The sequence below is a fragment of the Sturnira hondurensis genome, unplaced genomic scaffold (genome assembly GCF_014824575.4).
Source record: "Sturnira hondurensis isolate 20B ecotype Veracruz unplaced genomic scaffold, ASM1482457v3 Scaffold0009906, whole genome shotgun sequence".
Classification (NCBI taxonomy): Eukaryota; Metazoa; Chordata; class Mammalia; order Chiroptera; family Phyllostomidae; genus Sturnira; species Sturnira hondurensis.
Genome location: NW_028082537.1, coordinates 706,704 through 732,146, shown reverse-complemented (window position 1 = coordinate 732,146; position 25,443 = coordinate 706,704). Strand labels below are relative to the sequence as shown.

General features: G+C 37.2%; 1 protein-coding gene across 1 annotated transcript in view; it reads left to right on the top strand.

The window, feature by feature from the left end:
- The window catches only part of NEBL (nebulette), a 161,552-nt gene that overhangs the window by 63,758 nt on the left and 72,351 nt on the right, over positions 1-25,443 (top strand). Inside the window, 4 exon segments of the mRNA XM_037058095.1 lie at positions 4,765-4,875; positions 14,448-14,549; positions 15,513-15,614; positions 23,004-23,117. Of these exon segments, the coding sequence (XP_036913990.1) occupies positions 4,765-4,875; positions 14,448-14,549; positions 15,513-15,614; positions 23,004-23,117 (429 nt within the window).

Genomic DNA, 25,443 nt, shown 5'->3' with positions numbered 1-25,443 from the left:
ATCAGGTGATGTTCTGTACATTTCACAGATATTTATATCATTTAATCCTCACAAGCACTGTGTGAGATATTCCCATTTTGGAGATGTGGAAACTGAAGCACAGAAAGGTTAAATAAGTTGCCCTAGGTCACAGCCAATCAGTGGCTGAGCCAGCTCATGAACATGGACTCTCTGGTTCTAGAGTCTGGTTTCTTAACCATACATTCTACCACCTCCTTTTTTCTTTTTTCACTATCTCTAGCCCTTTTTTTTCTGATTAAACAAGTTAATATTTTTCTCCAAAATCTTCTTACTTTTAAGTAAAAGATACCTAGGTAATTTTAAAATAGTCTGAAAATAGATTACTCTTGAAAAATACTGAGCATAGTTATCTTTGGCAGAACCTGTTTAAGTCCTTCATTATTACACATTTCAATGTCCACTGTGTACCCAACTTGGCAGTCGGCTAATCTCAGCTGTGCAACTTGAGGCTAAAAATATATGATGTTAAAGTTTTGCATGGCTGACCATGACTAATATGTCACCCTCCCTTTTTTTTTTTGCTGCCCACATCGGTCACCTAGCCACTTGCTGATAATATGGACTACTTTATAAAGCAAATAATAACACAGCACTTGACATGTGACATGCAACAGTTAAGCAATAAAGCAGGAAAAGAAAAAATCTATTTTAAATTTTACATTTACTTGGGAAGATAGCATTTTTTTCAGCTATGAGCATTGTTATTGCTTTGGAAATGCACACCTTTTGTCGCCTTTTCCAGCATAAATGGATCTATAGTACACGAATATGTGCGATGGAAACCTCGGCATGAAAAATGATCCATGTTGTATATTTGGAATCTGTTTTCTATTTTTGTGCCAGGATAGGTCACCACTTACACTGTTAGTATGTGATGCCCTGTAGTAGAGTGTGTGCCCTGGGAAAGCCCTGTCTGTGCTTTTAAGAAGCAGTGCTGCCCAGCATTGTAAGTAGTCACTGAACTTGTTGGTAAGGAAAACCCTGACCCTACATAAGGAATCTGTTTCAAAATTTAGGTAATCATTATAATGTTTCTTTAGACTGACTGACACACATGAATTTTATTATTGTTAAAAATGAAGTCCTCAAAGCTTACCTGATAATGATATAATCAAGATTGTAAACCTATTTGACAATGTCTGTGATACTTAAACTCATCTTTTACTGTGCCCAAATAGTATCAGATGTGTGCTAACCTAAATTAGGGTATGAGCCAAATCTGAAATTTAACAGTATTCTGGCTCTAATGAAATATCTCCTGAACACTGGCACACCTTAAAGCCATTTGCAAATGTTCTCAGATGCTTACAGTCAGACTAGAGTGGTAAGGTGAAGTCGGCTAGGTTAATATTCTGTAAAGAAAATGACTAATAGAAATGCTGAGAGAGAGAGAGAGAAAGGTGGAGATTTTAGGAAGTCATTTTATTAGATATTCCTCATTAAAGACTTTATAAACATAGATTACAAAGAAAGCTAGTGGAGACAAATGGATTGGGGTAGGTAGTAGTGAAGTCCTTGTTCCCAGGGGCTGTTTCTGACGGGGCCTCAATAATCCCTAACGGCAGAAGTCACGCAGGCTACTCAGGCATCTGCACTGAGCAGGTTTAGGAGAGAGCCTGTTTTTACCTGGAGTGGCCACAAGGAGCACCAGAGGCATCTGTGTTATCAATTAGAAGTACATTTACCTATGTAGTATTTGTAAAATGTAGTGTAAGTTAGAAATATTTGTACATCTTATATATGTATAAATGGAATATAAAGATATGCTATGCAATCAAATATGATTAAAACTGTATGTTACTTATATAAGTGTATTTGTACATAAAGTACATAAGACTGTTGTGAGCACAAGTATTAATCTAGAGAAATGCCACACAAGAAACAAATCCTAGGAAATCAAATGGATTAGGAAATGTGTTTAGCATAATTTCCATGAGCTATTTTTTAAGGATTTTATTTATTATTTTTTAGAGAGAGGAGAAGGTAGGGAGAGAAACATCAATGTGTGATTGCCTCTCATGTGCCCTGCACTGGGGACCTGGCCTGCAACCCAGGCATGTGGCCTGACTGGAAACCAAACTAGCAACCCTTTGGTTCACAGTCGGTACTCAATGCATTGGGCTAAACTAGCCAGGGCTTCCACTAGCTATTTTTAAGGATGAAAATTAATATGATAAAGTTCAGCTGCCTCCAATTTGATGTAATCTTAATTCTGAAGTGGTGCTTCGTAGCAGCTATAAATGAAACGATTTTAATATTGCAATAGAAAATTAAATAGTCTTTTTAACAAAGAATGCTTTTAAAAATTGTGTTTGATGACTCACCACTTCTGTGATAACCCACCAGATGAACAGCTGCACTGGTTAGGTTTATAAAGTCACAAGTGTGATAGTCAGTTTAAGATTCAAAATAAACCAAGCATCCAGTGAAAAAGGAGAAATGTACAGCCTAGCTCTCGTTTTATTTAAGTAGATGGAACATATCTCATAGAAGTTTTTTCCCTGGGTTAATAGACTTGGCCACCCATTAAACTCCTCCTCCCCCCGGGAAGATATAATATAGGATGTAGTGGAACTGAGATAATGGACTTTCTCAGCCTGAAAGGAGGCTCTTAATGGGTTTCCTGTTTAACATAATTAATTGGTGAAAAATGCAAATATATGTTCATCAGAATTAGATATTCTGATGGATTAAATCACTGGACAGACTCTAACAAGATGAATTATCCCTGGGCTAATGTGAGGTACTGCATGTGAGCCCTAATAATTGGCCATATATCCCTGGATGTGGGATCAGGGCTGGTTGGGACTGAATAAGACTGTAAGGGTGTTTAGTTGACAGAAATCTTAACATAGCCATCAACAGGAAAGAGTGTGATCCTCTTGCCTTATGGATGCATTAATCACATATAACACAGGAGAAATGGTAGTATGGATTAAACTGAATACTTCTGATTAGGATAGGTCAGACCATATCTGGAACATTGTGGGCACCTTAAGAAAGAGATGGGTAAGCTGGAATTTGTGCTGTGGGGTGCACTCAGGGAGTATAGCGGCTCAGAGCTTCAGCCCACGCAGACAGTTGGGAAGAAGGGCAGTCCCTGACGGCCGTGTTCCCGTGCCGCCCTGTGAACTACGCTCAGCCTGCATGGCCAGGCGGATGTAGCTGTGGGCAGATAGCTTTGGGTTTCACTGAAGGAGGAGCTTTCTATCACGGCTTTCAAAATTTAGAGACTGCGATACCCCAGATTGAGTTCTCTTTTATTGGTTTTCAAGAAAAATTCAATAGAGAAAGCAGAGAAGGGCTAAACACAGATGGTTGTATTTGATGGCTTTTTGTTTTTGCAGTTATTTATATTTGATGATTTTGTTTTTTAATTTTTTGAAATTTGTCTTTTAATTATTTTAATCATTTAGATAAGCATTCAATGTATTATCTAAGTCAAATGGGTGGTTAATTCTGTTTATTAAATCCTGTAAGGGATTTGAGTTCATGAGAATTAGTTTAATAAACTAATTTATTTATCCACTCACTAAACATTTATTGCATTTCCACTCTTTACCATTTGCTGTGTTAGGCACAGGACATTGAAAGATGTGTCCAGTACTGTTGTAGCTCTCCAGGAGACCATATTGGTAAAAAGTTTTTCCCTAAGTTTAACTGTAGTCTTTTTCATTGAAAATTAGATCTTGTTTTGTTCTTGGTAAACACGGTTCTAATCTTTCTTTTTTAAGGTGACGTTATTCTCTTGGGCCAAGTAATTTTAACTCCATTTACTGTCATTTTATTGTTAAACATTTGACACCTATTGAAAATTAATTTTGAAATAATTTATCTGTGTTTCATTCTCATTTGTTCAGTTATTTATTCATTCACTTGAGCAAAGATTTATTACTGCTCACATGGCGCCAGGCACTATCTGGGGCTCTGTGCCCTCAGTGAGCCAGACAGTTCAATTCTAGTAAGGGCAGACAGAAAAGAAATAATTGGACGAAGTAAACAAAGTAATTAAAAATTGTGAAGAGAGTAAATAGGGTCATGGCATAGACTGAGAGCAAGGGGTTAGTTTGTTTGCTGTCTTCTGGATCTTCTTTAATTTTGAACTCTCTGATTTGGTTGCATCTACTTCCTGAGCAGTCATCCTTAGGCCTTCTCTCCATCCAAGTACAGGACCAACTTAACTTGGTGGTAATGGATGGTGTTGGTATGATATTTCTTTCTCTGACAGAGGATGGAGCTTGATGTATCTCACATTTTTGCCCAAGTTATCTTTTCTTCCGAAGTTTAAGGCATTTAAATATTATAGCTATATCTATATACAATCATAACAATTAATTTTAAAATGAACAAATATTTGATCATTTTTCCTACTTTTTCACTTGCTTGCCCAGGATTTAAACCTTGGACATTTAGAACCTTAAGAGCTGTTGGGTGTGGGAGGTTTTTCAAAACTGCAGTTGAGATTTAAACTAGATGAATATGAGCATTAGGATTTCAGCTTATGGTCAAGGACTTTTGAAATAAGACAAAGAAAGATTTAGAATTAGGAATCTGAACTGAAGTACTAAAATGAAAGTGTTGTGTGTATTGTCTTGTTATAGAAGCTCAGGCTAATTTGACCATCAGTTGCGGCATTGAAATATATAAAATCCTAGCAAACATTGAAATTTAACAGGTAAGAATTTAATACACCTCTAAAGCAGAGTAATGGTGTATTTTCTGTGTATGTGTTTTTTTTTAAAGATTGCCTACAAGCAGAAACACGATGCTACCAGAGGATTCTCAGATTACGCCCATATGAGGGAGACACCTGAGATCAAACGTGCCATTGAGGTCAATAAACACCAGAGTAATGTAAGGAAGTTGTTCCTCATGACTTTCTGGAAAATTGTGGTTAACCAACATCAAGGCTAATGGGTATTTTGTTGAAATTTCAATATTATGACACTATTCAAAAATGGCTTTAAGTTTTATTTTATTTTTATCTGTCTATGTCCAGTCAGAACGACATTGGGATTATTTTGTCAACAGTTATTAAACCCTGTGGAATGCTATTAAACTGTCAGGCACTTGTAGGCATTGGAAAATCTGCTTTGAACAAGACACATATGGATCCTTTGGACCTATTGGGTTATTAGCATTTCTTAGAAATCCCTTGACTTGATGGCGAAGCTCCCATGGTGTCCCGTCTAGGATTGCAGGAGAGCAGGGAGAAAGAGCGTTGCAAATCAGTGGCTCAGGGAAGAATCATTCACAGAGGCTAGTGAGAGTGTACCCCACTATTGTTTCTTCTGGAATGCTTATTGGGAACAAAGTATCAAACTTAAGATGCATGGTAAATGGGAAAGCAATAGACACCTTAGACGCAGAGGCCAAGTGAGAGGATATCAGCCTGTAGAAAATGAATTTCTTCTTTGGTGGGCTACAAGAAATATTTCTCCCTGAAATCTCAGGGAAAGCTCATTCATCTCCCCACCATGAATTTTCTATTCTCTGGAAGCAATATAGGAGCTGTTTACCAGGTTCTTTATGGATCAGAATCAGTTAGGGTAAAGTGTCTGTCCCAGTTGGGTCAGGAAACTCCCTTTCTTTGAAGAGTATCTGAGCCATCTTTGTTATCTCACACAGAGTCTGCTGTCCCACCACTTAGTTCTGTAACTGATGGTGCTCTGTGGACTCTGTGCCCTCAGAGCCCCAGCTGTGCGGTGTCTCTCTGCAGAATGGCAACAATTATCTGGTATTAAGTTGTAGTAGGTCAATCCTTAAGTGAAAACTGAGTGAGGTTTAACATTTTAATCCAAATATATAAACATATGCCAATACCAAAGCACTTTCCTAAAATGGCTTGAGATTGATAAGAGATGAAGAAACTGCATGTCTGTTATTACCAGCAAGGTCATGGTGAGGGGATGCTTTACAAGAACCGTTTGCTTATAGAATGACCATGATAATCATAATAACTCCCTCTTAGCACGGCTGTGTATCACAACTGTGGCACAACTTTGATCATTTCCAATTCTCACAAAGTCCCTGCACTGATTCCCCTTTTGTAGACAAGGAAAATGAGTCTAAAGAATCAAAGCCCTGGGTTTGCTCTTTCTGTTAGGCCCTGCTTGTAAAGGTCACTGGTTATTGGTTAAGATTTTAAATGAGACTTTTAAAATGGGTGCAAAGTAGGTTATCATCAGAATTCCGATCAGCAGCTCCCGTGCACTGCAGGAAAGAAGGTGGTGGTGGGTTAGGGAGGGGGCTGGCGTGACGTGGATCCTCAGGAGGCTTTCTGACTCTATAATTCAATGAAATTCAAATACAGAAGTCCCTTATCATAGAACCGGGGTTATTATTTTAAGTCTGCCTTTTCTTTTAAAAGGTCTTTGATTGAGGGATTGAGGGAATAGAGTAGAACGCCCTTTTCTCCATTCAATACTGTGTACTTATGGGAGAAGGGTGTATTTACTTACACTCCTCTGCCTAACCAGCTCAACCTTTACATGCAAAGTTTGTACATATAATAGGATTTAGAAAGTGTTTAAGATTATTTACTCAGATTTAAAGTGAGGAGGATATTTGTATTCTATCTGTGAAGTAGTTGATATTCCTCTAGCATCGAGGCACTTAGAATAATACATTTGTTGTCCCTACAATATGAAATTTAAACGTTAGTCTTGACAGCCACAAGGAGAGTAGGTATATCGCTCCCGTGGTGTGGCTGGTGAGGCTGCAGCATCTCTCTGAGAGGCAAACCCCTGCAGCCCAATTAAACTCATTTACAGAGAGTTTCTAACAACAGTGCCCTTCCATAACATGGAATGTCACTTTGCCCGAAGCCTATAAATGATTTGATTTAATTCAAAATCAAACGTGGCATCACATGTGCATCTGATTTACCCAGAAACAATGCACGTCCACACCTTTGCTTATCTTCTTTGTGTTTCCGCGCAAATCCAGTCAGCTTTGGAACATCTGTCAGAGGCCCAAGAAATGGGGACAGTGAGAGTTCAAAGCTTTTAATTTCTGCCTTTTTTCCACGGAAGCCTTTTACGAAAACGTTCATCATCGAAGGGAATACGTTTTTGTTTCGGAGCCTTTCTTTCCCAAGTACCTTTAGAGATGTGACTAAGCAGGAGCAGAGAGGTCTTGGTGACTGAATTTTCACCTTCGAATAACTGAGCGGTTCCGTGGGGAGAGGACTGGGGGGCAGTTAGTCTCTTTCATCACCCCCAAACTCAATGACCATGACACAGACTGCCTTCCACTAAAGTAGAAAAGGAATTTGGAGTCAGGCCAGGGTGAAAATGCATGCTCTGCCCCTTGCCTACATGACTTTGGTCGGGTTACTAATATCTCCAGATCTCAATTTTCTTATCTTAAAATTGGGGCAGTGATTTTCATCTCATTAGGGCACCAGGTGTTAAGTGAGACTAAATATGTGAAGGGCTCTGCAGAAGAGCCAGTCCATAAAATATGAGTCCTGTTTGGTCCCCTTCCAGTTTTAAGGGGTGATTTAAGAATTTATAGTGATATCATAGTTAACTCAAAACAATCTAAAGAAGCAAAATTTCATTAAAAGTCCAAATTAAAAGGAAATTTATATTAAGCATTTAGGTCAGAAGGGCACATTCAAAAGGTTCTTGAACCCATATAACTTACCTATTTTGCTGATACTATATTCAAAACATGATTAAAAAGAGCCAATCTAAATCCTTTTGTATCTTAAGGGATGTACCCCTGCCAAATTTTTCTAATGTAATTAGAGAAACTGGAGGTTTCTGTCCTGCTGCTTTTCCCTAAAGATGGGCTTGTAATGAAAACCCCAGTAACATTATTAGTTCTCATCAATCTTACCAGAGCATGAACTCCGATAGTTCTGAAGCAAGTCAAACAAATTTTAAGCTGCCATTTTAAGTTTCATAAGTAATGTGGTCTGTGAAGTCTTATCATGAGATTGGAGTGGTAAACTTTTCCAAAACACCATATTGGTAATCAGTTCAATGTGCATTAGAAAGAAGTATTCATCAGGGGAAACAAGAAACTTAATGTTCTTTTCACGAATGATAGATGTACTTTCTTAATGTTAATAAAAACTTATCAGTAGACAAAATTTCTGTTTCATCAGAAAGTGAAAAAGCTTAAAGATAAATCAGTAAAATGATATTGGGAAAGCATTTATGTGGTCCCTTGACGTGACTCACAATGAGCGTGCTGCAGGGTTTAGTATTAGAGGAGCTGTATTAGTGTTTTGTTCATCTCTAAGGCAGAGCAGTTAGTGATATCTCCTCTGCCTTCTTCACAAGATTGTGGTGAAGAGAGAATTAAACCGTGAATAAGAAAACTTTTATCAACTCTTAAATGCTCTTATAAACTGCAACAATGATAGGAACAACAATACATTTCTAGATACAGCTCCATATTTTACTTCATCTTTTAGAAGATTGAGAACTTTTTTTCTGTTGAATATAAGATCCTCCATTTACTTATACTTAAAATGTTCCTATTCCTTTATAAAATAATATTTACAATTGGACAATTTGGTGTTTCTTTAAATACCGTATCCCCAGACAGAAATAAACCTAAGGTAGAATTTCCAGTGCGTGTGCCCCTTTGATGGTACCTGGAGAGCGTTGCTAATGTGAGAGTTTATGATGATAAAAATATTTCTTGAGAATCACAACTGGTGGTGTAAATTTATAATTATATATAGGTTATACTACTCACTTCTATTCCACAAAGATACATATCCTTTCTAGTTGCTTTTCACTAAGAATCATGTTAACCTTCCTCAGAGCAGCAAAGGGAATGAATGGTTCTGGGCCAGTTGGATTTGGTTTCTTTAAGCCTGTCTGTTCACACTGCCCTCAGCCCCAGCAGGTGTCTGTCTGTGGCTTCTGTCTTGACTGCCATCCCTTAGCTCACCATCTTCACATTTCCAAGTACTTGGCCTTCACTATAAGGACCATCTTGGTGGAGGCTTTGCTTTCCTCTAGTTTATTAACTCACCTATTGAGGGATCTCAAATCACTGCTGTCTAAACATGAGAAGTTTGCTGCCAAGTCCCTGGGAATTCTCTGTCTGCCCATGTGTCTGGCTTGACGTGGAGAATAATGGCATCCATTTCCCTTCTGTTTTCAAAATCTAATGAGTCTCTTGTTGGCCAGATCTAACTCAGAACAATACAATGAGGAAGATTCTGGATAACTAGTTTTATTGGGAGAGTGTGTGGTTAGAGCCCAGTTGAGTGCAGAATATTCAGCACAACAGGGCTGGCATGAGGGTTTAATGAATCAATGTGAGTGAAAGATTTAGAACATGGCTGACACATTGAACACGCAGCATGAACATAGGAAACATGTAAAAGCTGCGGCCTTATGAAACAGAAGTGGAAGGCTTACAAGGAGAGAACAAACAGATTCAAAGACAAAATGAGATGAAAAAGGCAGCTAAGGGGGAAGTGAACATGGTGAGATAAGGAAGAAATTCCATGATAGATTTTGATAGAATTAAAATCTTAATTGGAGGCAATAAAGAGCAGATTTGACACTGAAGGAAAACAGATGAAGAAGTAGAGGCTGTGTTAATTAGCAGTTCCTAGATTTAGTGAGAGAAATCCATCTCAAGTTAGCTCGTGTAAAAGTGAGAGTTTATTGGTTTGCATAGTTGGAAAATTCATGCTACCTTCAGGCATAGCTGGATCCAGCAGCTCCATAGTGTCACCAGGACTCTCCCCCTCTCCCCATCTCTTGGCTCTGCTAGCTGTTCTGACTTCATTTCCAGACACTGTTTAGGTGCTCTCAAGATGACAGCTGGTGTTTTCAAAATTAAGTCATCTTTACAGCAGCTGATCCAAGAGGAAAGGACAGTGGCTCTTTCTCTGCCAGCCTCAGCTCCTTCAAATGTCTCTGGCTAAGCACAAGTTTTGTATGCTCTCTTACTAATCTTGGTTTCCAAAGGGATGGGGTATCTCTTTGGATAGCCAGTCACTCCTATGGCCAGAAAAGTAGACTGCAATTGATAGCCCCACCAAATCACATGGAGTAGTGGAGGGGCAGTTTCCAAATGATTAAAAAAAAGTTCATAGATGTCCACTACAAAGGAACAGCTTAGGAGAATGACCCATGTTGTCATCCACCTGTGTTTGGATGACACCTGAGATCCTTGCAGGGTGTGAAAATTAGGAGCTTGCTGCTCTCGAGTGTTCCTCAGCATAAGCCCTGTTCTTGGGGAACTGCCTGTCCCCAAGCAGCGATATTCTGGAAGAGCTGACCAGTGACGGGGCTCCTGTGCGTCTCTCCTGGGGAGTGGCTCTGTGGTGTCTGTTTGAATTCGCAGCTCATACCAGTCTTAATATTTGTTTTGAGTCACCTGTGCCGGCCTCTAATTTGCAATTTACATGGATGATGGGCCCCTATTCAGAGTCCTGCTTCTGCCGCCTTTGTGCTGTTCACCTCTCTCCACTCTGTCATTAGGCTGAACAGCATATAATTAGGTAGCCCACGTACAGCTTAATTTCTGAAAGGTTGCAGCTCCTTTCAGAAAGTAAGGGTTTCCATTTTACCCTCATTCTATTCTAAACAAAAAGACAATTCACCCCCATGGATTTCACATGAATGTAGTAATACAGAAACAGCTATTCTTGTAGGTGGGTAATAATTTTGGTTTGTTTTCACCTGAGAGTCAGTTTTTGTTTACACAGCTTGTGTTTAACTCAGTGCAGGCTGAGGCTGATGGGCCATATTTTGTGGGTGAGTATGTTGCTTTTTGAAAGCAGTGAAACTGTATTATTTTATATCCCTAAAGATTTAAAATCTTACCCAACAAAATAACTCAGTTTTCAGCTTATTTTTATGTTTCTTTCAGTACCTGTATGCATAAAACCTACCTGAAATTTCTTGGCAAAGGAAAGCCTGTGAAAATAGGAAGCTGAAGAAAGATTTTTGCTGAAATTATGCTAATTGTATGTAGTTGTCCACTTGTCAGATAAGGTCATGATTTTAACCTCAGTTGAAAAATAGTCTTCATGGTGAGAGACACACACGCTCTTAAAAAACTAAATAGAAATGTTTATAAATATTTCACTGAAATAAAATAATGTAATATATAGGAAGCCTCTTAAAAGTCTCAATGCATTATCATTTCTTACACTTGATATTATTTTTGAAAGAAGCAAGAATATACCAATTTTTTTCACTCTGCAATATTGAAAAGAAAATAAGATACATTGAATTGTCTAGAATAGTCATTCTTGGTGGTCAACTGGAGAATTCATTAAAATGCAGGCATAGACTTACGGCCAGATGGAGGCATAGGTAGACACACTGTGCCTCCTTGCACAACCAAAGTTAAGGACAACAAAAATTTAGGAACAAAAAAGCACCCAGAACTGACAGAAAATTGAACTGTATAGAAAACCATTCATCCAGACCAGTGAAAGGGGTAGAGTCAGCAGCCGGTGGAGAGGGGTCATGGCAGGAAAAAGCGGTAACTGGTGGACCTGGGTGTGCAGGCGGAGGTTGGCAGACCCTGGGCGTGGGGTGGCAACAAGCAGACCCAGTGAGGTGCACAAGGCAGCTGGCTGAACATGGTCACACATTTGAGTGCAGATAAACCAGGGGAAAATGGGCAGTGAGGCTGATCGCACAACCCAGGGCCCCAGTGATGGGAAATAGAGCCTAAAAGCACCAATTGAAAACACTTGTGGGGGTTGAGGTGCTGGGAGAGACTCCCAGACTCACAGGAGAGTTTGTTGGAGAGACCCACAGGGTCCTTGGATGTACACAGCCCACTCACCTGGGAACCAGCACCAGAAGGGCCCAATTTGCTTGTGGTAAGTGACAGAAGGGACTGAAATCCAAAAGAGAGCAGAGCAAGCACCATTGTTCCCTCTCTGACCCTGCCCCCACATACAGTGTCACAGCCCAGCCACACGGGTTGCTCCACCCTGGTGAACACCTAAGGCTCTACCCCTCATACATAACAGGCACAACCAGACCCCAAAATTATGGCTCAAACAAAAGAACAGATCAGAGCCCCAAAGTCAATACTTTTAAGAGATCAAGAGATAGCCAACCTATCAGATGCATAGTTCAAAGCACTGGTGATCAGGATGCTTGCAGAACTGGTTGATTTTTGTTGCAAATTAGATGAAAAAATGAAGGCTACACTAAATGAAATGAAGGAAAATGCACAGGGAACCAGTAGTGCTGGGAAGAAAACTGGGACTTAAATCAATGGAGTGAACCAGAAAGAAGAAACAACCAACTAAACAGAAAAGAATGAAGAAAGAAGAATTCAAAAAAATGAGGAAAGGCTTAGGAACTTCCAGGACATCTTTAAACATTTCAACATCCGAACTATAGGGGTACCAGAAGGGGAAGAGGAAGAGCAACAAGTGGAAAAGTTATTTGAACAAATAATAAAGGAGAACTTCCCCAATCTGGCAAAGGAAATATACTTCCAGGAAGTCCAGGAAACTCAGCGAGTCCGAAAGAAGTTGGACCCAAGGAGGAGCACACCAAGGTGCATCATAATTACATTAGCCAAGATTAAAATGAAGGAGAGAATTCTAGAAGCAGCCAGAGATAAGGGGACAGTCACCTACAAAGGAGTTCCCATCAGACTATCAGCTGATTTCTCAAAAGAGACCTTCCAGGCAAGAAGGGGCTGGAAAGAAGTATTCGAAGTCATGAAAGGCAAGGACCTACATCCAAGATTGCTCTATCCAGCAAAGCTTTCATTTAGAATGGAAGGGCAGATAAAGTGCTTCTCAGATAAAGTCAAGTTCAAGGAGTTCATCATCACCAAGCCCTTATTATCTGAAATGTTAAAGGGGCTTATCTAAGAAAAAGAAGATAAAAAAGATGAACAGTGAAAGGACAGCAAACTCACAGTTATTAACAACCACACCTAAAACAAAAGCAAACTAAGAGGACAGCTAGATCAGGAGTGGAACCACAGAAATGGAGATCACATGGAGGGTTAGCAACGGGGAAGTAAGCAGAGGAGAGAGGGGGAGAAGGTACAGAGAATAAGTGGTATAGATGGGAGGTAGAAAATAGATAAGGGGGAGGGCAAGAATAGTATGGGAAATGTAGAGGCTAAAGAGCTTAATGACACATGGACATGAACTAAAGAGGGGGAATGTAGGTGGGAGGGGGTGTGCAGGGTAGAGGGGAATGAAGGGGGAAAATGGGACAACTGTAATAGCATAATCAATAAAATATATTTAAAAAATAAAAAAATGCAGATTGTTGGACCCCATTACCAAGGGAATGGACCTCAGAAGTTTAAATTTTAAAAAGCACCTGTGAGGATGCCGTTGTAGGAATTACGGAAGCAATATTAGGAATATTTGTTTTGTACAAGCTTTGTTAATTGAGCAATGGTACAGATGTTTAGTTGTTTGTATGTTTCTGTGTTCCACCCTTCTGTGCCTCAGAAAATCAAGATGAATTTCAATTTGAAGCTGTTACCGTACCAGGTGCATTGTAACTTCAGTGGAATAGACTAGAATAGACAAGTTGACTGGCGCTTGGGCACGTTGCCAGATAGAGCAGCGTCTGGAGTGTAGCTGAATGTTCTTTCAGTCCATGACTTACCTCGACGGCGAGATGTTGACCATTGGACATGATGGTCGTTTGCTTCTGGTCTGTTCCTATTCATCTGTTCCTGTTCCTAATCTAAATGACTGCTGTCATCTGAAGTACATTTGGCAAAATTTATATGTATTTTTCTTTGGTAATCTCTATTGTCCATTTTGGTTTGATAGTGTCAAATGTACATTTGGAGTATGATTATTCCTTAATACGATTGCTTTTATTTTGGGAGAAATGAAGTCGTTGCGATAATATTTGCTAGATTATGAAATGATCAGTATTCATGATGATGATTTCCAGATGGGGGCATTTGTGTCCAGTCAGAAAAGGGATAGAAGGGCGTGGTTGAGAGGGTGAGAGCTGGAGGGTCACAGAGCCTCCTCACACACCCTCACCCCTGGAAGGGATTTTCTGTATTCATGTGCTGGGGCTGATCCTCTATCTACTGGGGGGGAGAGTGTATGAGGAGCAAGTGAAAGCCCTTGATGAGGTTATTATTTATGTGAATATGCGCATACACACTTCCACACAATGACATGCTTATGAGGGTAGTGTACATAAAATTCTATAAGATTGGTTTTGTGCCGAGGGCTTGGGCTCATATTTCTTATGTTGTATAAATTCAGTTCATACATGATAATGTTAGTGAGGCTTAGGTACAGTAAAAAAAAAAAAAAAGAATATATCTGTCCAAATAAGTGCATTATGCAACAACTTGTGGTCAGTTGGCTCTCTAAGGTAATTGTGACAAGGATAAATAATGTTATGGACATTAAAGCTAGTGATTGTATGAAATTACTAATTTTTTGTTTTAATCAAAACTATTTCTTTGATCAGATTTCTTATAGAAAAGATATGCAGGACACCCACATGTATAATGCAGAGCTCAACAGACCAGACATCAAGATGGCCACACAGCTCTCCAAGATCATAAGCAATGTAATAATTGTTCTTTCTTATCTTGAGCAGAAATGACTTATTTTTGCAGGAACAAAGCATGGTTTTGGTAGTTAGATGGTTATTTTAATGAGTGAAGGCAATCGTCTCAGTTTTTAAATCTGAATTATTAATTTTTTAATATCAGACATATCCATTTGACTCTGTAAATTATTTGGGTATATGCAGAAGCTGCCCAGACTCCACTTGACTATGGCTAGTGTTACCAGACCTTTAGTTCAGTAAATACTATTTGAATATAACATTCAAATATCCAGCTTGAAAGCCAAGATTGTCAGTCATCTGACCCATAGTACTTATCTCTTACCTCTCACCCTGTCCAAAGGAACTTCTCTTTGCTTTGTTTTTATCTAATTGCTGTTAATTCTGCAGATTCTGCTCTGCCAACATTTACTCTTATAGGTCTCCTATACACCCTATACACCTTCTCTAAGACAGTCTCCATGATTAATATAATTTTTTCATGTACCTAATACCTTGTTGAAAATGATGTCTCAACTTGAACCAAATGTTTAAGTAGCATAGTATATTCATACCTCAAAAATTAATAATCAGTAATTATTTTCTAACTTCAACTGTATGTTAATCAAATAGGGCTAGATCAATTCCTGAGATTAAACAAAGCCCTAAAAGTGATCTTTATGCAGAAGACAGTCTCGATTATCCATACATTTTTTCAATGTTTACACATAAACACAGTGATGATGATTGGATTCACAACTCGAAATTCATGATTATTTTACTGCAGAAATGTTGAATTTATTTAAATAGTCATATTATAAAAATTAATTCCTGCTTCAGCAGTCAGCATTTTTAGTATTTGGTGAGTTGAAGGGAATATGTTTCATAGACTGAGGGCCTTTTATATTTTATTTTGGCTAATGTCAATATAATTCTTCACTGAAAAGTAGAAATAGTTAACATTCTCTCATTTATTCATTTTAGGCAGAATACAAGAAAGGGCAAGGAGCGATGAATAAAGAGCCGGCTGTAATTGGAAGACCAGATTTTGAACATGCTGTTGAAGCTTCTAAACTTTCTAGTCAAGTAAGACTCTGGTGATGATTCCACAATGATTTTATTGAGAGATTTTGTTTCTAGCAGCACAGGAAAACATTTTATTTTAGATAATATCTCAAATTGCAAGAATATGCAAAGATAATGTTTCTGAAACCATTTTAGATAGGATTGCCATAATTATAAATTCCAGTAAGGAAAAACATAAGTCCAATTTAAGCATAAAACAAAGTTTTCTCTCAGCTCAAATTTAAACCTTTTTTGATGAGTTTAGCCATATTGTCACATTTCTTAGGGTTTCTAGAATTTAGAAGTAGTTATACCAAATAATTAGATTTTAATCTGTCTAGATTAAACATGCACATATTAACTAGTAATAAAAATATTAATGTCTTAATTTTTAAGTACTTTAGTTTAATCATTAACTAAAGAAGAGTGATGAAAATGAAAACTTGGAAGTCTTACTGAAGAACATAAAACAAGATCTGAAAAAGTGTATGACATGGTTGAAAGTCTCAACAGATAAAAATTTTAATTGCCCCCAAATTAGTATATAAATGTTATGTAATTTTGAATAGATTTCAACAAAGGTTTTTTTAAAGATTTTATTTATTTATCTTTAGAGGGGAAGGGAAAGAAAGTGGGAGAGAAACATCAATGTATGGTTGCCTCTTGTGCATCCCTTGCTGGGAACTGGCCTGCAACCCAGGCATGTGCCCTGACTGGGAATCGAACCGTGATTCTTTGGTTCACAGGCCCACACTCAATCCACTGAGCCACACCAGCCAGGGCCAAAGTTTTTTTTTTCAATATGGATAAAATGATCTTAGAGTTTAAAGGGAAAGGAATAGCCTTGCAGAGTATGAAAATGAAGGCCAGTGAAGGAGAACTTAATTTATGAGTTACCATAACATAATAAAATCTCTGAAATTAAAGCAGAATGGAATTGGTATAGTAAGAGATAAAATAATTAGTAGGATGAAAAAGGAATCCTGAAATAAATTCCAATATGTATAAAAACTTAGTATATGATAAAAGGTTGGTTCAAGTCAATGGGACAAAGTCGGCTTAGTTAATAAATGGTGCTGACATAACTGGCCATCCATCAGGGTCAAAATAAAATTGGACCTGAATCTTAAGCTGTATAAAAAATGAATTCCAGATGGATTAGCTATGTGAATGTAAACAATAAAATAACTTTAAAATCTTAAAAAAGAAACTCCCAGAGACTATATATATCAAATAGGGATAACAGGGTTGTTTTTAAATAAGACCAGAGATGCAGAAGCTAGAAAAGAATGGCTAGATGTACTTCATTATGTAAAAATTTAAAACTTTTTTGATGCAAAAAGAATAACATTTGCAAAGTCAACAATAATGGTACAAACAGTCATACTCTTAAAGTGTTTTCAAATTAAAAAATATCCATTTTTCAAGTTGTAAAAGTCCTGATTACATTTCACAATGAAGAGATGTAAATGAGTAAAACTATAAAATATAACGGAAGAGATAACACAATAGAATTTATATTGAGAAGAAAGTGTCTGAGAATAGCTCTTTAAATATAAAAAGAGCAGTGGTCTTCAAGTATTTGGAAAAATATATGCAATGCATATGATGACAATATTTTAATATCTAGAATATACAAAAGTTCTTTCATATTAAAAAGAAAAGGACTGGACTCAACAGCCTGGTAGAAAAATGAGCAAAGGAGATGAATAGGCAGTTCACAAAAGAGCAAATACAGGAGGAGAGTAACATTGGAAAAAGTGCTCATATTTATTTGTAGAGATGGAAATGAAGTAAAGTAAAAACAAAACATTGTTTACACCCATCTCATTCTGTGAGTGTGGAGAGGACGTCTGTGAGGGCCGTGCGAATAGAGGTTTGTGTCGGAGGTAGATGTGAACTCTGCTGCGCTTAGAAAGCTGTGCTGGAAGGAGGGGCCCAAATAAAGTTTGGGAACATGGATGGCAGAGGTGAGTGGTCTGACACCAGAGGCAGAGGACGGAGCAAAGAGATGCAGGTCCTAAATACATTTGGGAGGAGTTGAAATGCTGTGTGCTGGTAAGTGGACAGTGTTTTATTCATTTGGACTACAGGCCATACTTACAGGTCGGAGTAGGAACAATATGCTCTAAAAAACAAAGTTTTTTCGGAATGTAATCATGGGGAGCTTTTCAGAGATGAATTCAGAAAAGGAGTCCCCAGTACCACTTCTCACCATTTTAACTGTCATCTCTCAAGTAGCCTCTACTTTCAGGTAAGAAATGTGTTTTCACAGATGATGAATACAGGAGCACTCACAGGCAAATACACACATAGGAAGGACTGATTTAGGAAAGCGGGAGGGGTGGAAGCAGGATGCAGGAAGAAAAGACCGAGATGACACCTGAAGGCCTGACAGAGAGAAGGTGATGATGAGGCAGTGCTCACGGTGTGGAATAGTGAGACCTGTCTGATGAGAGGAGGAGAATGCCAGTGGGCAGAATTCTCCCATTTTACCTGAAAATTGAGCTCGGTGGGACTGGACCCAGAAAAGGCAATGGAAATACGTACAAAACCCTTCCCATGTTAACTTGTACAGTAGTTTAGCTTGCACAGTTGTGATGTTGCCTTTTTTAAAATTTAGGAGAGACATAAAATTATGGTCAAAGAACTAAAAGAAAATTAGTAAAAAAAGCAAAGTAAATTACATGATAAAGAGATTGGTGTATTCACAAGTATCTCAAATGTAAGTATAATAACTGTTGAAGTTATCATCTTAAAAAAATTCTAAGAGGGGTTGATTTGGTAACATATTCATATATCATCTGAATTTATTTCTTGAAATTTATCTATATAACAAATGGGATTCTTTAGTTTTATAATATCAAGGAAAACTTTTGTATTTGTAATAGTATTCTAAAATTTCATTTGATTTATCAATAAGGTGTTTTAAACCTAAAAATTACATATTAGATTAGTGTTTAAATTTAAAAGTAAGCATTGTTTTTAAATTGTAAGGGATATTAATTCATTCAGAGAACGTGTCACTCTCCTTTCCTCGCAAGTACTCTGTCCACCAACTTTACAACCAAGCACTGGCTTAAATGTCATGTCCTTGATTTACCCATTTAAATTGCATAGCTCTCTCGCTTATTTTTCTTTATAGTTCTTAACCCAGTGTAACATTCATGCATGCATACATGCACGTTTTAAATATCTACTTCATTTACCTCACAGAAGGATCTGTGGGGACAGGGTTATATGCACTTAGTCCACCATTATAAAATAGCACAGATTAGGAGTTCAATAAAGATGTGTAGACTGATTAAACAGATTTCTCTAGGTCATCCACATTTGGTGTCAAGTGAGTAAGATATTAGTTGGTTATGAAAATGAGAGTAGAGATAACATTTTGTCTTAAATTCAGACTTAAAAAATATTACTGATTATAGTTAGTTTTACATAAAACTTTTACTCTCTTGCTTGACAAAACTTAGTTCAGTTTTATCCAGAATTAGAAGGAACTGATTCCTATAGATATGTGTCATTGTGCTGTTTGTGTCCTTTTCATTTTCACTGCTAATTAAGGTATGGTTATAAATTGTCCATTTCTTTTCAAACATTTTTTTCTACAGCCATAATGAAAAGCTTTTGTTCAGCCTCTGCTTTATTTCTGCCTTTTCTGGCTCCTTGCAAATCTGAGCTGTGAGTGTTGCCGTGCAGCCTGGCTCCCCTTGTGGTGAAAGCTTTGAACCCCTGGGAGCAGGAGTCCTCTCCGGTGTGTTGAAACACTGCCCTGTCCGGATGCAGCAGTGAGGGACTACCTTAACTTATGTCCTTGTAGTTTAATGGTTCCAGTGTTTCACCAAGTGTGGGCCTCTGAACATCCTGCTAATCTGTTAAATTTTTTAAAAATAAAACCTAGGAGTTAAATATTAAATTAAACTCTCTTATTTAAAAAAATGGTAGACATCAGGACGATTAGGTATGATATTCATCAATTAAATAAAATCAGTCATAGGTGTAACTTTTATTTGTTTCCAAAATAACTGACTTGGGTGTAAGAGGTGACATTGTGCCTTAAAACCACAGCAGAGTCACCCAACACCTTTTTCCGTCTCAAGTGGTCTTAAAACTGGAAATCCTTTGTTCCATGTTCCAGTCACCAGTTACAATCCAGGGAAAGCGTTGCCATGGTCCCTTGGGAGATGTGAGTGTTCACGGAGAGGTAGACACTCAGCTGTGTGAATTGTGGGTTGAAAATAGGAGAGAATGTTGGGTGCCTACATATATCATTTGTGAGTGTACCAGTCAGAAGGTGAGTGACAGAAGCCATTTAATCATTTGGCTATTTTCTTAGTTAACTTATGTGCAAACCTTACAGAAAGATGTAAGAAATAGTTGGGTGTCAGTGTCTGGTAAAGGTATTTTTTAATGTAATGCAGTTATTTTACTTGGTGGTTAATTAATAAGGGATATTCTTGCATTTTTCTTTCTTAGGCACCTTTGAATCAATCACGCAGAGTGCTGAAGGTTAGAGTAAGATAAATTTCACAATACTTTACTCATCATTACATTCATTATAAGGATATAAATGACAGATATTCTTTAAGTAATTAACCTCACACTATAACTATTTCAGAAATAACCTGAAAAGGTTAGACAGCATTTTAAAATTCAAATTTTAAGGTGTATAGCCTAATGTATAATAGTGGTAGAAATCTTCAGATGTAAAGTTCTCATTAAAATCTATCACAAAGATATTTTAACATTTTCTTTTAACACAGAAACCATGTGTGTTTATTTATTCACCAACTTTTTGGTGTAGCAACAAGTGTTTTTCCTGGCGAATGAATCTTGTTTAGAGTTTTGTGTTGTTTTTCTTGCAAATCATATTCCCATTGCATTGTCTATGATTTGTATTTTGAAAGACATTTTGTTAAAGATATATTGCTAATCTATCTGAGTTCTAGAACCTTCTAGATTTTTTATATCCCCCTGCCAACTTTTCTGGTTGTCTTGACTACTCATAATTTGACAACAGTTTCTTTGTAGGGAATTGCCTTCATGAACTCTTTCAGAGAAATAACTGTGTTCGTAGAAATAATAATACTCTTTTTACAGTGAATTTGCCAGTGTTCCTAATATTAAATTGAATTAAGCACAACTAGCGTAAACAGGATTAGGGACAGACTCAGCTGACTCTTAGCCAGCTTACAATACACCCAACAGAGGCAGCAATGCTGGCGCTCACTTCTGAGCCATTTTTAAGTGTGTGATTCAATCAGATTTGCTTTTGAAAGAGATTACTGACTCCAGTCTTGACAGAGTGTGTGTCTGGGTCATATCACTGTTCCCAGCCTCATAGTAGGAACTCAACACAGGCTCAATGTTTAATGAGTAGAGGAAGGAAAGAATCATTGTAACTTAGATTGATTATTGCTTTTCAGAAATACACCTTTACTTGGGGGGAGCGAGTGCCAGATTTGATGAAAGATGAAAATCTGTCAGGTTTATTTCCAAGTAACACCCCCTTCGGTGCCGCCTCTGCTCATAGTGTAATCCTGTTGGGACAGAAGGGCACGAAGACAGAATGCTGGGCTCTGTGAGCACGGGGGCTGTGTAACCTATGTTTGCAGTTCAGCTAATACATGACTAAGACACTCATGGTGCCTGGGGTGGAGAATATGAATAACTGAAAGAAAGCCTGATGCAAGCCCATAGTGCATAGCAGGGTCAGTTGTTTAGTTCAATAGCTACCAGCCGAGAGAGTTCAAGGCACAGTAGCCATCAGTCAGCCTGTTTACTCAGTAAGTGGTGTGTGTTGGTAAGTCTGACTAAGTCAGGAGTTCCGTTCAAGCAGAAGTCAATTAAGACAGCTCACCACCATTGTCCAGTGAACAGCTTTTCAGCACCAAAAAGCTAGAGACAACACCAATTAAAATATCTTGTGTGGTTCCCTAGCACAGGGACATAGAGTGTGCAAAGGCTGTGGAATTGTGTGTTTAGGGAAGGGCCAGGTAGGGAAAATCTTTGCTTTGGTGCCAGTTACTGTGGAAAATAGTGAACAAGTTCTAAATTTATTCCATTGGTGGTACTGTCTTGATTTCAAGACATAAAATAATTTTGTTAAATCAGAATTTTTCTTGTGTTTGAGAGACCTCATCAAATAATTAGAATAAATGAGGTTTTGCTTGAATTTATAATGTAATATGAATATCAGAAATTTATTATTAGCAGATGGAACCACGAGAGAAAATATTTCCTGTAAACCATCTTGAAATATTTTCCAAATGTATTTTCACCAAAAATTTCATTAGCTCTCTCCCATAGTTTCCAGACATGTGTCCCTGAGGGAGACCATCACCCAATACACATTCAATTAAATAGCCATTCTCACTCCCACCCACACCCCCCAAAGAAAGAGAGAGGGAAAATAAATAAATAGCCACCCACAAATTGCTTTTTAATAAAAACTTCTTTAAGGCACAATCTTAATATTTATGAATAAAGGTACATTATGAGAATGTTGTAAGAAAACAAAACATAAAAATTACAAAATTGTAAAAAATATAAGAGAGCAAAAGAGCCTACTTTTGCTTTTCAAGTCTGTGTAACTTTTCCTGGCTACAGGTCTCAGAGGGTGTGAGGTTTGAGAGGTTAGTTTTTTGTTTATTTGTTCAGTTTTGGTGAAGAACTTTGTATTCTAGTTAGTTAACAGAGTGTATATTCACATATTTCTCTATGGAGAAAAATAGAGTTCTATAGGATAACTTGATAATCCTTTATTTGGTTGCCTTAAGATTACTTTTTTAAAAGGAGAAAAATAATTTAGAATCAATGTTAGAAATAATTTTTCTGGAACACAACTGTGGAGTTAAAGCAGAAGAACAAAAAAAAATAACATTAATTAGACCCAGTATGCTTCAGAAAATATAGTCCCTAAATATGAATTTTTGAACAAATGGGAAATGATGAGAAAAACCATGGTACAAAGCATGTCCTGTATTTGGAATAATTCCCTCAGGAAAATTAATATTCAAATTCTGGGGCTTAGGATCTCTTTTCTAAATGTGGAAAACTAATTCATTTATAATCTAAATTTCTAATTAATCATAGATTATAGGAATGCAGAAAAGGAAAGTCGCATTTTAAAATCCTGAGATTTTAGGGCATAATTCTTGTTAATAGGATTTGAGTTCATGCTTAATTGCATTTATGGTCAATGTTCAAGTAGAGGTTGTTTTTTAATAAAGAAAATTATGCCTAATTAAACTTTATATGGGTAAAAAATACCAAGAATTTTAAACTTTTCTATCATTTGTTTTTAGGGTGGCTTTTATCTGATCTAATTACAAATCAAATGTGTTATTTCAAAAGCTTAAAATAAATGTGGTACTAAATTTATCCTGTTTCTTTTTTTCATGACAGATTAAATACAAAGAAAAATTTGATAATGAAATGAAGGATAAGAAACATCACTACAATCCCCTTGAAAGTGTCTCTTTTAAGCAAAGTCAGCTTGCCGCTGAACTGGCAAGTAATGTAAGTTATTACGTGTCTCATAACTTGTAATTCATAGAAATCATTGTCAGTATCTTTTGATTCTTGGTTCCTCCAAATTGGCTGTGTTGTAATTAAACAAAATCATGTAATTTTCAAGCAGTTTTAGTTGAAAACACTGAAATATATGTTTCTGAAGCTTTTTTTAGAGAAATGTATTATTGTAATTTACTATTAATAGTTACTAATTAGCTGATAAATAAGAATAATATTGCTAATAAAACTATTATATCTGGTCATGAGTACAAGTAGGTTACAGTTTTGCAGAAAAGTACTGTATAATATATATCATGGTTATGACAATAGTTAACTCATACAATACCCACAAAATGAAGCTTATTGTAGAGTGCTGCCTGGTACATGGTGGTTCATCATAAAGAAATTTTCAGATATTGTACCTGTGATGACTTACAATTTCTTTCTTTCCCATTATGTAAATGATGTGATACTTCTTCACAAGATTTGTTTTTATTTGATGTGTTTAAAACTAACCAAGTTTCGATGTACAAGAAGAGATGCCTTAAATTTTTATTAGAATTATTCAGAGCATAAAAGCAAACATGGAAAAAATGGATCACTTTGCTATTGTTGCAGGATGTATAGAGTACCTTTTCAAGTATTAAGATGAATTATAATTGAAGTATTGCTTTGTTCATTTAAAGATTTCAACTTCTGTCACATCCTGGGACTTATATCTTACTTTTCTTAATTTTTAGAAGGTATTGATATTTGTATTCATTAGCCAACTTCTGTTTGTCACCAGAAATTGGGATGGGTGTTTCTAGTGTTTAGGATCATTTGGAGTGTTAGAATGATTTCTGTTTCTGTCTCTTCTTTTTTTTTTTTTTGTACGTGGATAAAAATGTAAAGCAAATAGAGTTGGAGTATCCATAAAGGAACCTAAAGCACAGTGTTGAAAACACAAGGTTTGGAATCAGATTGCCTGTGTCTCAGTTTCCTCGTCTGTAAAATGGGAGCTACTTCAAGTATTGTACCTACCTGCTAGGGAATGTTATGGAGCCTTTAGAAAAGCGTTGGCATTTTTCTAAAGATAACAAAGTGTTTAGAAAAGTGTTTGGCACATATTAAATGCTCAGTGTATTTTCTATTATTAATGTTTTATAATTATAAGTACTGATATTATTATATTTCCAAACCAGTTGGTTAAAAACAGTCTACACGGCAATAGCATGAATAATAGCACAAGCTCCCAAATTGTCACCAAGCAAATCAAAATACAGTAGTAATTTCCATTTGTTTTGGAAGCAGAATTTTTTTGTTAAATTACTCAATTCTGCTAACATCGCCCTTTTTGAATATGTAAACAATAAAAGTAATTATCAAAATATTTTCAAGTCCCTAGAAATAACTTTTTAAAACGCATTCAATAGTGAATGAGCACCATCTAGTGGTTATTTGCAAATTCATCTTTCAGTTTACCACTAACTAGTACTTCATGGTGTGTTAAATTTAATAATTGGCAGTAATGCCTAAGCATATTTCCTCCTCCTAGATAGTATTTTGTTCCATGTTATTTTCTTAGGTGAAGTACAAGAAAGACATCGAAAATATGCACGATCCAGTTTCAGATCTCCCAACCTTGTTTTTAGACCATGCTTTGAAAGTCAGCAAAATGCTCAGTGGAGTAAGTGTTTGCTGGCAGCCGTAGATGCCGTGCGGCTCCCTCCAGCCACTATGCCTGCAGTGCCGTTGGGTGCCCCTGCTTCCTTAGGTGTGCCTGGGTGGCAGTCCTCCCCGAAGAACTAACTTGTTGGAAGTTAGTCTTATGTCCCACCCAAGCTGCTGCTTTACAAAAGTTTTTTTTTTTACTAACTCTTTAACATCTTTTAAATGCCAGTTTTCTTTTTGAACAACTACACTTCAAAGTGTTTGGGTGAGTGTCCATTCTGCCTTTCTTCTTTCCCTTTCTTCTTCTGTATCCGGTTCAAGGCTTTAGAACTCAGTTCAGGCTCTTAAGTCAGAGATCTTTTATGTTACGCAGGCCAGGGGAGAGTGCCTGGTATTTACTAGGCCTCTGTAACATAAAAAAATTGTCTTAGTCTAATTTGTGTTTTCTCTTAAAATAAGTGCTAGAAATGTTTACATTGACACTATACTTTTAGTCGTGCCAAGGTTCCCCTGTCTTCTTCAGTGTTACTAGGCGGGGAGGGCAATTTCTTTATGTCCTGTTGAAAATGTTCGAATACACTACTGAGTGGGTCATTCCATTAGAACTCACCTCCTGGCCACTGTGTCACTTAGTGATGTCACTGATGCTCTGGCTCACCTGTCCCTCCATTTTCTGCAT